This window comes from Macaca nemestrina, chromosome 2 (assembly GCF_043159975.1).
Source record: "Macaca nemestrina isolate mMacNem1 chromosome 2, mMacNem.hap1, whole genome shotgun sequence".
Taxonomy (NCBI): Eukaryota; Metazoa; Chordata; class Mammalia; order Primates; family Cercopithecidae; genus Macaca; species Macaca nemestrina.
This window is the reverse complement of record NC_092126.1, coordinates 157,709,898-157,724,707: the sequence shown is the minus strand read 5'-3', so window position 1 is coordinate 157,724,707 and position 14,810 is coordinate 157,709,898. Positions and strand designations below refer to the sequence as shown.

Sequence of the window (14,810 nt, the reverse complement as noted above, 5' to 3'; positions counted from 1 at the left end):
ATGAGTTATTGGTTTGGGACCATTTTCTGACCTGGGGAAGACAGAGGAGAAACTGGCTTGTGGGTGGGTAGAATCTGGAGCTCCATTTTGTCCAGGTTACATTCCAGGTGCCTCCTTGGGATCTGGGAGGAGCTGTGGAGAACCCAGACATGTCTGTAGGGGTGAAGCATTTCTGGCATGTGTAAGCACACACCTGGTGGCCACAGGGCCTGGACTGTCTGAGAGAGGCCTGGTTTGAGACGTGTCATCGTCAGACTCTAAATGCCTCTCATCCCAGGGCTCCTTCCATGCCCAGAAGACCCTGCAGAAAGTGCTCACGGTGGTGCTGTCTCACCTGCAGTACTTGTTCCTAAGTCAGCACAAGTCGGATCCTAGCAAGGGCCGTGGAATATGCTTGGAGGATGACACACACACTGCCATTGCCTATTTCTATTCATGAACTCACTTTCGAAAGTGTCCCATTTTGAGATAATTTTAGACTTACAGAAGAGTTGCGAAAGCAGCCTCCCCCACCCAGCCTCTTCTCATGCCGCATTTCATGAATCACAGTGCGATTATGAGAGCTGAGGCTCACCTCGCCGTGGTCTTGAGAGCTGGATGGCAGGCAGGCCTCCCAGTGCCCTCCTCTGTTCCCAGCTCCCACGTGCATTTGGCTGTCATCTCTCTCTGTCTCCTGTCTGTCAGGGCCGGCTTTTTAAGAGGATGGATCTGTCGCTCTGTGGACAGCCCCTCCGCCTAGGTCTGCCTGACGCCTTCTCTGCATTGGACTGAGGTAATGCCTTTTTGGAAATTCCGTGGCAATGCCACAGAAGTGATGTGCATTCTCGGTGGGCCACATCAGTGGGTGCGGGCTGTCAGTGTGCCTTGTTGGCGTGGTCATGCCAACCTTGATCTCTTGGTTAGAGTGGTGCCTGCCAGGGTTCTCCCCAGTCAACTCACTGTTTTTCCTTTGTAACTATTAAATATTCCAAGAGATGCTTTAAGGCTATACAGAGATACTGTTTGTGCTTAGATCTCTGTCTGCTAATTTTATTCTCCTCTGGTGATGTTGCCTCAGTCGTGCTCCCTGCAGTCCTCTGGTGCTCATCGTCTTCATCTCTCATTCCTTCCACATTTATTAATTGTGATTCATCTGTAAGAAAGCAGTTAACTCACTTTTAAACGTCAATAATTAAGCCACACACCAGTTGATAGCCTGTGGAGCAGGAGGAAGAGCAAGGCCTTCAGTCCGTCCAAAGGGTGGCTCGAGTCATTTTTTAACTGAGCACTTTTCTCTGCTTGCAGGCTGACCCTTGGTTGCCTTTGGCCTCTCTGGCTTTGCCCCGTCTCTGCTGCTGAGGTCAGCAGCCCAAGAACGAGCCTTGCACAGGCTTTGGGGGCCCTCTCCAGAGAAAATCGGGTTCCTTCTTTCCCTTCCAAGCACCTCTGCTCCCTTTGCCCTGCTGCTAGGAAGAAACCTCGGTGTCAGAGCCTCTCTACTCCTACAGCCAAGTCTTTTGCCAGTGGCCCTGCCCCTCCACACACACACATACACACACACACACATACACACAGATATGCACACATACACACGTGCATGTTCATGCATGCATAGATACACACATACATGTATATACGTGCATATATACATACATCTATGGATTTATATATACGCATAATACACATACACATGTGCACACATACGTGCACATGCATGCACTTATATGCACATGCACATAGATACACATAGATGTACATGAGCATGCACACACATGTACATACATGCATGTGCATACATTCATATACATACATATACACATACATATATGCTCATACAGAACTACATACATATATAAATACATATTCCAATAACAGCTGTCAGATTATTGTTTTTAAAAAGCAAACAATCACAGAAGACAAAAACAGCTTAGGCTCTTCTACAGCCTGCCAGGTCCTTACAACAACTTTAAAAGCAGATACAGTTACCACCTACTTTGGAAGATGAAGAACCTCCAGCTTCTGTGGCCCAAGCCTATACTTCTAGTGAGGGCAATGCTGGGAACTACATCCAGGCCTTTGCTCAAAGCCTGTCTCTGTACCCTAGTCACCACATGCTGCTCTAAGATTAGTTTCCTGGTTCGTTTGGTCAAAAGGCCCAAATCAACTCAGGATACAAAGTATGGCACTGAGGATACAAAGGTGTCCACATTCGCATCCCGAGTGTCATGGCCATATCAGTGCCTCCTCCCCTCCCGTGGCACCCTCCCTTTCACCCAGAGATGTGATCAACTTCACATGGCTACGAACAAGTGAGGCTGACTGTCCCTTGACAAAGATGATATGCTTGGCCAAACTTTAGTCAGGCTTCTGAACCTTCCCCTTGACCCATCTGTGTACTTCCTTGCAAAATCCAGATTTAGCAAGAACAAAGCTAAGTCAGTTTGGCAAGAACTCCTTGTCCTTCATGTCTGATCAGATTCTTCATCCACCACCATCCTCCAGGTGATGCTGGTTATGCTGACCTGTCTTCAGCAAGAACACTGTTAGGTTGGATTAGCCAGGGACTCCCTAAACCCTGATACTTCCTCTTAGTCATTTCCCATCCACTGAACCTAGTCTGGCTCCTGGTTGTAAATTCCGACTTGTCTGTGGTGTATTCGTAGTTGAGCCTGATCTCTCTTCCCCACTGCACAGTTCCATTGCTGTTGTCCCTGTACCTATCACAATGGTCCTGAATAAAGCCTACCTTGCCATGCTTTAACAAGGTATTATTTAAATACTGAATAATATTTTCTTTAACATCCCACAGTGTCACTAACGCTGGGTGTTACTCATCTTTCATGTTTCTCAGTCTGAGGAGGGCTTGAAAAATCTTACTGTTATCTTTAATGTGTGCTAAATTTATATATGGAGTCTTGCTCTATCGCCCAGGTGGAGTGCAGTGGCACAATCTCGGCTCACTGCAAGCTCTGTCTCCCGGGTTCACGCCATTCTCTTGGCTCAGCCTCCCGAGTAGCTGGGACTATAGGCCTCCGCCACCATGCCCGGCTAATTTTTTGTATTTTTAGTAGAGATGGGGTTTCACCATGTTAGTCAGGATGGTCTCAATCTCCTGACCTCATGATCTGCCTGCCTTGGCCTCCCAAAGTGCTGGGATTATAGGCGTGAGCCACCGTGCCCGCGCAACATGCATTCTTAATCTGCCAAATTAAATTTCTTAGCAATTTAGATACCTCGTCTTTTCAAGAGAGGCCTGAAGCCTAGGGATTAGCACCTAGCATGCCTGGGGCTATGGCCTGAATCTGCAAGTCCAGCCAAGTGAATGTGGGAGTTTGGTTATACTCCCTAAGCTTCTGATTCCTTACCTCCAAAGTGTAGAAAACACAGTAACTACTTCAAAGGTTTGTTCTGAAGGGAATACAAATTAATTCATTAAGGCAGCTTCCATTCTCAAATAGGAAAAGTTGGCAGTTGTTACTGCTCATTATTTTGGGGGGATGTTCATCTCCTTCTTCTTAGTTTGTAAGAATTATGTATATACTTAAGGTATTAACTTTGTGATACAAACATTTTTATTTTCTAGTTGATCATTTCTTTAGTAACTTTCTTTTTTGTTTGTTTTTTAGATGCAGGTTCTTGCATCTTGCAGGGTCTTTTTTGTTTTGTTTTGTTTTTTAGATGCAGGGTCTTGCTATGTTGCCCAAGCTGGACTTGAACTCTGGGCTCAAGCGATCCTCCCATCTCAGCCTCCCAAGTAGCTAGGACAGCAGGCATGTGCCACTGCGCCTTAGTAACTTTCTGTGTGGTGATTAATTCTAAACTTAATTTTTAAAATTTTGTTAGTTAAATCTTGCAATGTCTTCTTTTATAGTTTCTAGCTACAGTGTTATACTTGCCCTGTTTTATATTTGTTAAAAGAGTCACCTAACTGTTTATTTTTCTAGCACCATATTTTAACAGCCTTCTTCATCTTTATGCTTAAGTAATGAATCTGGAATTTATTTTGATGTAAGATATCATGTATTGTATCTAACTTTAACTCCAAATGATAAGCCTGTTGACCTAACACTACTTTTTAATTAATTTATTATTGCCCCACTATTGTAAAATACTGCTTTCTATCATATACTAATTTTTACATAAATTTGAATCCATTTATGGGTTCACAATCCAGTTTGTTCTTTTTTTATTTCAATCGTTTTTGGGGAACAGGTGGTTTTTGGTTGCATGGATAAGTTCTTTAGTGGTGATTTCTGAGATTTTGGTGCACCGATAACCCAAGCAGTGTGCACTGTACCCAGTATATAGTCTTTCATCCCTCACCCACCTCTCCCCACAAGTCCCCAAAGTCCATTGTATTATTCTTATGCCTTTGCATCCTCATAGCTTAGCTCCCCCTTATAAGTGAGCACATATGATGTTTGGTTTTCTATTTCTGAGTTACTTCACTTATTCATTATTCATGGCCTCCAGCTCCATTTAAGTTGCTGCAAAGGCCATTATTTCACTCTGTTTTATGGCCGAATGGTATTCCACAATGGTATACCACATTTTCTTTATCCACTCATTGGTCGATGGGCATTTAGGTAGGTTCCATATTTTTGCAATTGTGAATTGTGCTGCTATAAACATGCATGTGCAAGTGTCTTTTTCATATAATGGCTTCTTTTCTTCTGGGTAGGTACCCAGTAGTGGGATTGCTGGATCAAATGGTAGTTCTACTTTTAGTTCTTTAAGGAATCTCCATACTGGTTTCCATAGTGGTTGTACTAGTTTACATTCCCACAAGCAGTGTAGAAGTGCTCCCTTTTCACCACATCACTGCCAACATCTATTAATTTTTCATTTTTCATTATGGCCATTCTTGCGGGAGTAAGGTGGTATCTCATTGCGGTTTTGATTTGCATTTTCCTGATAATTAGTGATGTTCAGTGTTTTTCATATGTTTGTTGGTTGGTTGTATTTCTTCTTTTGCAAATTATCTATTCATATCCTTAGCCCACTTCTTGATGGAATTATTTAGGGTGTTTTTTTTTTTTTTCTGATTTGTTTGAGTTCCTTGCAGATTCTGGATATTATTCCTTTGTTGGATGTATAGATTGTAAAGATTTTCTCCCACTTTGTGGGTTGTCTGTTTACTCTGCTGATTATTATTATTATTATTATTATTAGCTATGCAGAAACTTTTCAGCTTCATTATATCTCATTTATTTATTTTGTCCTTGTTGCATGTGCTTTTGGGTTTTTAGTCATAAATTCTTTGCCTAAGCCAATGTCTAGAAGAGTTTTTCCAATGTTATCTTCTAGAATCTTTATGGTTTCAGTTCTTAGATTTAAGTCTTTGATCCATCTTGAGTTGATTTTTGTATAAGGTGAGAGATGAGGATCCAGTTTCATTCTACATGTGGCTTGCCAATTGTCCCAGCACTATTTGTTGAATAGGGTGCCCTTTCCTCACTTTATGTTTTTGTATGCATTGTTGAAGATCAGTTGGCTGTAAATATTTAGCTTTATTTCTGGGTTCTCTATTCTGTTCCATTGGTCTATATGACTATTTTTATACCAGTATCATGCTGTTTTGGTAACTATAGCCTTGTGATATAGTTTGAAGTCAGGTAATGTGATGTCTCCAGATTTGTTCTTTCTGCTTGGTATTGCTTTGGCTATGCGGGCTCTTTTTTGGTTCTATATAAATTTTAGGATTGTTTTTTCTACTTCTGTGAGGAATTATGATGGTATTTTGATGGGAATTGCATTAAATCTGCAGATTGCTTTTGGCAGTATAGTCATTTTCACAACATTGATTCTACCCATCCATGAGCATGGGTTGTGTTTCTATTTGTCTGTGTCATCTATGATTTCTTTCAGCAGTGTTTTGTAGTTTTCCTTCACTTCCTTGGTTAAGTATATTCCTAAGTATGTATGTATATATGTATTTATTTATTTGTTTATTTATTTATTTTGCAGCTGTTGTAAAAGGAGTTGAGTTCTTGATTTGATTCTCAGCTTGGCTGTTGTTGGTGTAGAGCAGTGCTACTGATTTATGTACATTGATTTTGTATCCTGAAAGTTTACTGAATTCATTTATCAGATATAGGAGTTTTTAGTTAAAATGAGCTCATTGGTTAGCCCTAATCTGGTATGACTTCTGTACTCATAAAAAGAGGAGATGACCACCCTGACGCGCACAGAGGGATGATCATGAGTGGTTACAGGGAGAAGGCGGCCATCCACAAGCCAAGGAGAGAGGCCACAGGAGAAGCCCACCCTGCAGACACCCTGATCTTCGACTTCCAGGCTCTGTGACTGAGAGACGATAGAAGTCTGTTGTTTGAGCCCCCAGCCTTTGACAGTTTGTTGTGTCAACCCAGGCAAACTCATATGGCGTGTACATGCCCCCACGTGTGGTGACATACCTGGTAGCACGGGCCTCAGAAGCCGGCTGCCATGAGGGGAGGCTCCAGGAGCCTCACAGAGGGGTGAATCATCCTGCTGTGTATCAGCAACGGGGACTCTGGGGACCCGGGGACTTCGAGCTACAGTGAGTCAGGTTGCTCCCTCCCCAGCCAGGGGACATTAGAGCAGGGTGGCCCCAGTTTCAGCAGCAATTGTTGTGGTGGGCAAGAACGAGGCCAACCGACCCCTGAGCAGCTCCCTTTCCTGGCCTCTGCCCTCCCTTCCCTTGCTGTGGCGTCCTGTGCCTATAACAATTGGGCCCCACCACCTCACAGCTTAGGCTGGCCCTCGCAGGCACTTCCATCTGCCCTGTGCAGCGCATCCTCCCAGGGAGGACAGGTCAGTCCTTGCCTGGGGACTACCGGGTGCCCCCAAGGCAGGCCCAGAGCATCGCACATCTTCCTCCACTGCACGGTAGGTATGGGCAGTGACAGCTGGACAGGCATCCTCCCATGACTCCCCATCTCCTCTGTGACCCCTTGCTCACAATGTGCGTCTTTCCGGCTTCCCCTTCCCCCGTCCCTATGCTCTGTGGGCTTATCACTTGCAGTCCTCCTGTAACCAGAGCCCCAGGTTCTGAGCTCTGTGCTACCCACACCCCTATGTAAGCCCCACCTGGCTGAATGGCTGCAGTGACTTCCTCCCCACACCCTGAGCAGCGGCAGTGTGGAGGCTAGACCCAGCCTGGTGACCGGGGCAGGATCAATAGATGGATTAGTGGGGCCAGTGGGTCTTTGCTCTCCAGAATTCCGAGCAGATACAAGTTCACCTGGTAGAGAAAGCACAAAGAATCATCCTCCATCCTTAATGCACGGAGGCCCCGCTGAACGTCAGGCCAGGGCAAGACTTGAGGGCAGGGAAAGGATCCAGGTGAAACATCACTGGGTGCAAAAGGAGGACAAAGAGGGGGTCCAGGTGAGGGGGTGAAGGTCGCACACATGAACTTCACAAAGCCTCACGTTATGAACTGGGCTTTGCTGGAAGTTTCACTTCTCCTGCTGTGCCCTGGTTTCCGCATCTGTTCTGTGGATAAATCAGTGAATGCTCTGGACCTCCGCTCTCCACGCTCCGGAACTTTTCTTCCTGCCCCATCAAAATGTACCCATGCAGGATTTCAGTACTCAGGGCTCTCTGTGCAGTCGCCAGGGCCCATGAGCACAAGGTTTTGACACTGAGAGCAAAGCAGAGCATCACGTGTTTCGCTTTCTCGCTAACAAGGAGTGAAGTCCAGGAATTCCAGACCTTGTTTTGCTAATTGTAGAGGCTCTCCAGATTGGATGGCTTCCCAACTGCCCTCAAATCAAATCTGCTCTTCTAGCTGGCAGACCTAGGAGAGAGCAGAGAGGCAGACATTGAAGAAATAAAACAAGAAAACACACAAGAACTGCAGAAAGATGAGCTTACAGAGCACTGTAGGAGTAATAAAACGGGACTCACACGCCGCCACACACACTCTCTCACCCTCTCTGTTTTCTATTTCACTTATTTCCAGTCTAATCTTTACTACTTCTGCTTTCTTTCTTTCTTTCTGTTTTTTTTTTGGGGGGGGGGCTGGGGACAGAGTTTCGCTGTTGTCACCCAGGCTGGAGTGTGATGGTGCGGTCTTGGTTCACTGCAACTTCTGCCTCCCAGGTTCAAGCAATTCTGCCTCAGCCTCCTGAGTAGCTGGGATTACAGGCGACCACCACCATGCCCAGCTAATATTTGTCTTTTTAGTAGAGACGGGGTTTCACCATGTTGACCAGGCTGGTGTCGAACTCCTGACCTCAGGTGATCTGCCAGCCTTGGCCTCCCAAAGTGCTGCGATTACAGGCGTGAGCCACCATGCCGAGCCCTGCTTTCTTTAAATGTAATTTGCTTTTTTGTCCCCTAGTTTCTTAAGGTGAAAACTAAGGACATTGATTTGAGATCATTCCTCTTTTCCAATATAAGTGTCAGTGCTATAAATTTTCTCTAAGTACTGCTTTAATAATATCTGCAAGTATTAATAGATTATGTTTTGATTTTATTCAGTTCAAAAAACTTTACAATTTAAAAAATATTCTTCCTTTGCCCATGGGTTATTTAAAAGTGTGTCACTTACTTCTCAAATACTTGGGGATTTCCAGGTTATCTTTTAGTTATTGATTTCTAATTTAATTCTGTTGCAATCTGAAAATAGACTTTATGTGACCTTGGATCCTTTAATATTTATTGGGACTGTTTTGTGGCCCAGAATGTGGTAAGTCTTGGTAAATGTTCTCCGGGCACTACAGAAGAATATGCTGAATTGAGTTTTCTATAAATGTCAATTAGGGCAAGTTTGTTCATAGTGTGATTTAAGGCTTCTATATTGTGGCTGATTTTCTGTTTATTTCTTTTATCAGTTATCAATTATTGAGGTCAGGGTACTTAAATATTAGATTATGACTGTGGATTTATCTATTTGTCCTTGAAGTTCTGTCACTTGCTGGCTAGTGTATTTTGAAGTTCTGTTATTAGGTGCACAAATGTTTTAGATTATTATTTTTCCTGATGAGTTGGCTCCATTAATAATAATAATATGAAATTACCTTTTATTTCTGGTAATATTCTTTGCTGTGAAATTTACTTTTTCTGATATTCATATATAATAGCTACTATGTATTTCTTTTGATGTGTATTAGCATGGTATATCTTTTCCCATCCTCCTACTTCTTACTTATTTGTGACTTTATTTTTGAAATAGATTTCTTATGGTGGCATACACTTGAGTCTTGCTTTCTTATCCATTATGGAAATCTCTGTCTTTTATTTGGAGTGTCATGACCATTTGCATTGAATGTATGTATTGATATAGCTAGTTTTAAATCTGCCATCTTGCTACTTGTTCTCTATTTGTCCCATCTGTTTTTTTTTGTTTGTTTGTTTAATTGAGCATTTTTTTTATTATTTCACTTTATCTCTTTTGTTGGCTTATATCTATAACAGTTATTTTAATGGTTGCTTTAGGATTTTTAGTAAACATCATTTATTGCAGGTCACCTTCAAGTGATATTATGCCCCTTCATTTACATTAGGCTTTACATTAGCCAAAATACATTGTTATTACTTTTGGTCCATCAATTAACTTTTGAAAAGATTCTGATAACAAGAAAGAAGTATTATACATTTCCCACATGGTTACCATTTTCAGGGCTCTTCATCCTTTTGTATAAACTCATATTTTCAACTAGTATAATTTTCCTTCTGCCTGAAGGACTTCTGGTAGTATTTTTTTTTTTTTTTTTTTTTTGGAAGTGGTTCTGTTGGTAATTCTTTCAGCCGTTGTTGAAAGTTTCTTTACTTTGGCTTTGTTTTTTGCTGAGTATAGAATTCTAGGTTAACAATCCTCCCCCATCCTCCACTCCTTCAGCATTTAGATAATATTCCACTGTTTTCTCATTTGCATTGTTTCCAACAAGAAGTATGCTATTATCCTTATCTTTGTCCCTGTGTGTGTAATATGCCTTTTTTTTTTTTGAGACAAAGTTTCACTCTTATTGTCCAGGCTGGAGTGCAATGGTATGATCTTAGCTCACTGCAACCTCCACTTCCTGGGTTCAAGTGATTCTCCTGCCTCAGCCTCCCGAGTAGCTGGGATTATAGGCATGCGCTACCACACCCAGCTAATTTTTGTATTTTTTAATAGAGATGGGGTTTCTTCATGTTGGTCGGGTTGGTCTCTAACTCCTGACCTCAGGTGATCCACCCACCTCGTCCTCCCAAAGTGCTGGGATTACAGGCGTGAGCCACCACACCCAGCCTGTAATATGCCTTTTTATATGGCTCCTTTCAAGGTTTTTTAAATTACTGGTTTTAAACAATTTGATCATGACGTACCTTGGTGTCTTCTTCTTTATGTTTCTTGTGCTTGGGGTTTGTTGATATTCTTGCATCTGTGGATTAATAGTTTATATCATAGTTTGTAATTTTTTGGCCATTGTTTATTTATATATCTTTTTTTTAAACTCAACTCTCCCCTGTTTGGGAATCCTAATTAAACATTTATTAGGTTTCTTGAAGTTTTCTCTGATGTACTGTATTTATTTTATCTTTTTTATCTCTGTATCACCTTCTATTATTTCTTTTGCTGTGTCTTCAATTTTATTCATCTCTTTTTCTGCAATGTGTTAATTTGCCATTAACTTCTCATCTCAGACATGTAGTTTTTATCTGCAGAAGTTTGAATTAGTTCTCTTGAGCTTTTATACATTTAGAATACAACTATAAATGTTGTAATGCCTTAGTCTGATAATTCTAACATCTGTGTCAGTTCTGATTTGCTTTTGATTGTTTGATTTTTCTTTACTAAGGGTCATATTTTTCTGCTTCTTTGTATGCCTGAAGATATTTTATTGGGTACCAGACATTGTGAATTTTACTGTATATGCTGGCTTTGTATTTCCATAAATATTCTTAAATTTTGTTCTGGTACTCAGTTAAGTTATTGGGAAGCAGTTTGATCATTTCAAGTATTGTCTTTTGGATTTGTTATCAATGCAAGACCATTGCTAGATAAATGCTGCTCTAACAAATCTGAAAGACAATACCTGAGTACGGTATCTAATGCTGTGTGAATTAAGAGGTTTTCTAGACTGGCTGGTGGAAACAGCCACTGTATGGACCGATATGAGCTGTATCAGCCCCAGGCACTGTTCCCTCTAATCTTTTCTAATGGTTCTTCTCCTAATCTCAGTTCGTTTCCTCATATACAAACACTGACATGTTTACTGCTGATTACTTGAGGGAAACTCTCTGAAGATATTCAGGGTTCTCTTCTGTGTATTTCCCCGAGTTTCTCCTCCCAGCACCTCTGCCTAAAAATGCTCTCAAGCCAATAAGTTGGCTTTTCCTCATTCAATTTTCATCATTCAGGAATCACTGTCCTTCACAGCTTGACATCAAAAGTTTTGAATGTAATTGTTTCTTGTATTTTGCCCAGGTTTGTTACTGCTTCATGCAGGAAGAAAAATTAAGTCCCCACTTTCCCATGTTGGTTGGAAATGGAAATCTGAGAGATGCTTTTGAGATTCACTGAATATGAGCTAGGAATGCTATTGACTGCAAGTAACAGACAATGCAACTAACTATATGTAAACCTTTTAATGTTTACTCATGCAGCAGTCACCACTAGTCATTCCTTAACATGTCAAATGTTGGTTGGGCACATGGATGTCCAAGTAGAGTCTACCTTTCTCAGTCTCCCAAGTAGTAGATGTGGTCAAGTGACTAAGTTCTGGTAGAAGGAAGTGGTGCTTGCAACTTCCGGGGTGTGTTACAGACAGAAGTCCCGCTCATCAACTCTCCTTTTCTCCATCTTGGTGGCTGAATCCACGTGTGATGGCTGGGGCTAGAGCAGCATCTTAGGCCACATGATGAAAGCTACATGTTGAACCTGGTCCCTGAAATTTGTGGAGCCATGTTTTCATCTATGACCTGGATTTCTATAAGAAATAAACTTACATTTTGTTTAACATCATCAGTTTAGGCTTTCTGTCACTCATGTCTGAACCTATTCTAACAAATAAACAAGAATCACAGAGGCAGACGAGTCTCCCAGTTGGCCCATAATGTAGGGGTGCTGTGAAGAACTCAGCTCCTTTCATGATTTTATTCTGACTTCCTTAGCCTGTTCACATTTTGTTCTCATGCTTACCACCTCAGGGTTTCAAATGGCTGCCACAAATCCAAGCGTCACATCCGTGTTCAAAGCAAAATAGGAGGAAAAGAGCAGCCCTCTCCATTCTCATCTGGTATCTGTTTCTTTTATCAAGGAAAAACAAAACAAAATGAAACAAATGCCTTCCCAGAAGTTCCTTTCACATTTCATTACTCAGAACTGGGCTATCTGGTCACATTTACTGCAAGGGAGGCTGGGAAAGGAATGAGCTGCTTTTCTGGCCTCTGGTGTGGGAGGAAGGCAAGAGAGGAAATTTTTGGAAGTAGCTGCTGGGTTGGGCAGCCAACATCTGCCCCACACAGTAGGGATTACAGCCATCTTAAAGGTGGAATATTTGAAAAGCTGGATGTCTGACCATAGACCCTTTTCAGGGTGGGGTCTGGAAAGGAGAGAAGAAGAAGAGAGGAATGTTTTCTTTAGACTGTCTTTGTGATTCTCAAGCTTTAAGTGTGCAGGAGATTTACTGAACGGAGTTGTGTGGAGAAGTCCAGGCGAATTGTGGTTGGCAAGTGGCTGAAGAGGCTCCCACAAATCACTTTGACCACACAAGCTTCTGTCCTTCACTCACTGACTTGGAGGCTAACCCCTGAGGCAGAGGCAGCACTACTTCTCCATGGAACTTCATCCCCATGGGGTCTCACATGCTCAGTTTTCAGAAGAAACTTTCATCTCATGCATTGTACTGAGGAGTCAAAAAGGCCTCGGAAGCTGGTTATTTTGGTATCAGAAGCACTCAGAGATGCTCTGAGCTCCTCTCACAGAGCACTTCTCTCTCTGCCCAGGGATGGACTTTCCTTTGAAGGACTAAGCACAGTTCTGGAGTCTTTACTCCCCTTGACAACTGGGGAAAAGAAAAGAAGCCTAAGGGCAGAAGTCCTGGTGGATATCACTTCAAAATCACATGGAGAAAAAAACCACACCGTGTCAGCTGTTCCCCACCCCTAAGATTATTTACTCCAAGAAAATAAATGTGTAACCCAGATGTTGGCTGGTTGAACCTCACTCCATGCCTTGAAGAAGTCCAAAGGCCTCTGTGAGCTATCCGTGGGTCTGTGGTCTCAGGGCAACCTTGGCCTCTGACTTTGGCGTGAAATGGCTGTTTTCTTTGACATACACATGCACACGTGAATACATACACTCATGTGTACACATGTTATACATATACACATGCACGTGCACAAATATGCACAAGTGCACAAACACATGTTCATGGGTGCATGGCCTGTTCACATGAAGTCCTGTATGCTGAAGCTTTGGGAGCAAGAGGCCCACTGGGAGGCTGTCTGCACTGCAGAATGACAGTGAGTTCCCCTGGTCTTCTGCTCAGCTGGTTAAAAAGCAGCCCTTTGGTCTCTTCCTCCATGGTTTCTTGCTAGGCCTTGGGCTTGTGGCCCCAGCTGCAGCCGCCATCTCTGGCAATGGCGTCCCTTTCTCTACTCTCCATCCACTGCACCCAAGGTGTCTCCTTGCCTTGCTTCAGGCAAGTTTCTCCTCTGCCAATTGCCACGTCCTTGAGTTCTGCTGGTACCACAAACTCAGGCCCCCCATACTCTGGGCTGCCCTTAACCAACTATCTTCCCAGCAAATGCTGCTTCCTCTCACAGAGCACTTCTGGTGATGTCACCTCCCTTACATATCCAAGGGAGACAGGCCCTTCTGAGCAGCACAGATCCAGCACCCCCAGCCGTACCCATCAGCCTTCAGGCCCCACCACACACTGCCTGAGCAGCTGGGGCAGACACTCTTCCCTCTCCCCCACCCCGAAAGGACTTGACCACCTAGCACCCTTCCCGGGTCACCGGGCTCTTCCATGCCCAGCGTGGCACCATCAGCCCTGCCCAGCCTCCAGCACGGGGCCTGAACATGGGCCACCATCCAGCGGGCTCACAGGGACTCCCTCTAGGAGGCAGACTGGGGGCTCAGGGGATCAAAGAAGAGCTGGACCACAGGAGAGGACAAAGACTGTGCAACAGGACATGTGTCCATGAACAAAGGAGAGAAATGAGTGGGATGGTGACCATGGGCAAGGTCCTAAGGGGAATTGCTAGATAGTAGTCTAAAAGAGGGTGCCAATGACCCTGGACGCAGCTGGGGCTACAGCACCTCCCCTCTCCTCTCACTGCTGTGTGGGAGACTCAGCCATACTTGGGTTTTATTTGTTTCTTTGCTTGTGTTTGAGAAGTGGAATCAGCGTTAAAGACCAGGATATTTCACATAAAGGTCAGGATTTCTAGCTGGTCTTTAAGAACCAGAACAGGTCATGTTGGGCCTCTGCTGCATCGTGACTATCTGCTGGCTAAGGGGGAGCCATCCCCTTGGCCTGGGCTGTGCGTCCCCAGCTGGCCAGAGCCCCCAGGCCCAGTGATTTCCTTTCCTGCTGCCAGCTCTCCTCACTTAGTTCCCCTGAGACCACCTGAATTCTAGACTCTGGTGAGAACCTCCTTAGCCCCCCTTGTCTGGACTCCATGTCTCCAGCCGCAGCAGCCCCGTGTTGAGCACAGGCTGCGTCTGGGTGGGGGCTGGGCAGAGAGCCAGCGTCCCAGCTACCAAGCTGGGTCCTTACCATGCGGGGAGGAGCGCCGTGGCCTGGCTGGGATGGGGGCACCTACCTGGCCAGCTCATTGCTCTAAGCAGGGTATTGGTCTCCCTGAAGCAGACTCTGAGATGGGCAGGGACATGCAAGAAGCATGCTGCC

General features: G+C 43.9%; 1 protein-coding gene across 1 annotated transcript in view; it reads right to left on the bottom strand.

Annotated features, from left to right (window-relative positions):
• Positions 1-3,912: 3,912 nt before the first annotated feature.
• Positions 3,913-14,810, bottom strand: part of LOC105470235 (KLF transcription factor 15) — a 50,995-nt gene continuing 40,097 nt past the window's right edge. The window contains exon 3 of the mRNA XM_011722032.3: positions 3,913-7,762. Within this exon, the coding sequence (XP_011720334.1) occupies positions 7,750-7,762 (13 nt within the window). The 3' untranslated portion in view covers positions 3,913-7,749. The remainder of the gene's footprint in view (positions 7,763-14,810) is intronic.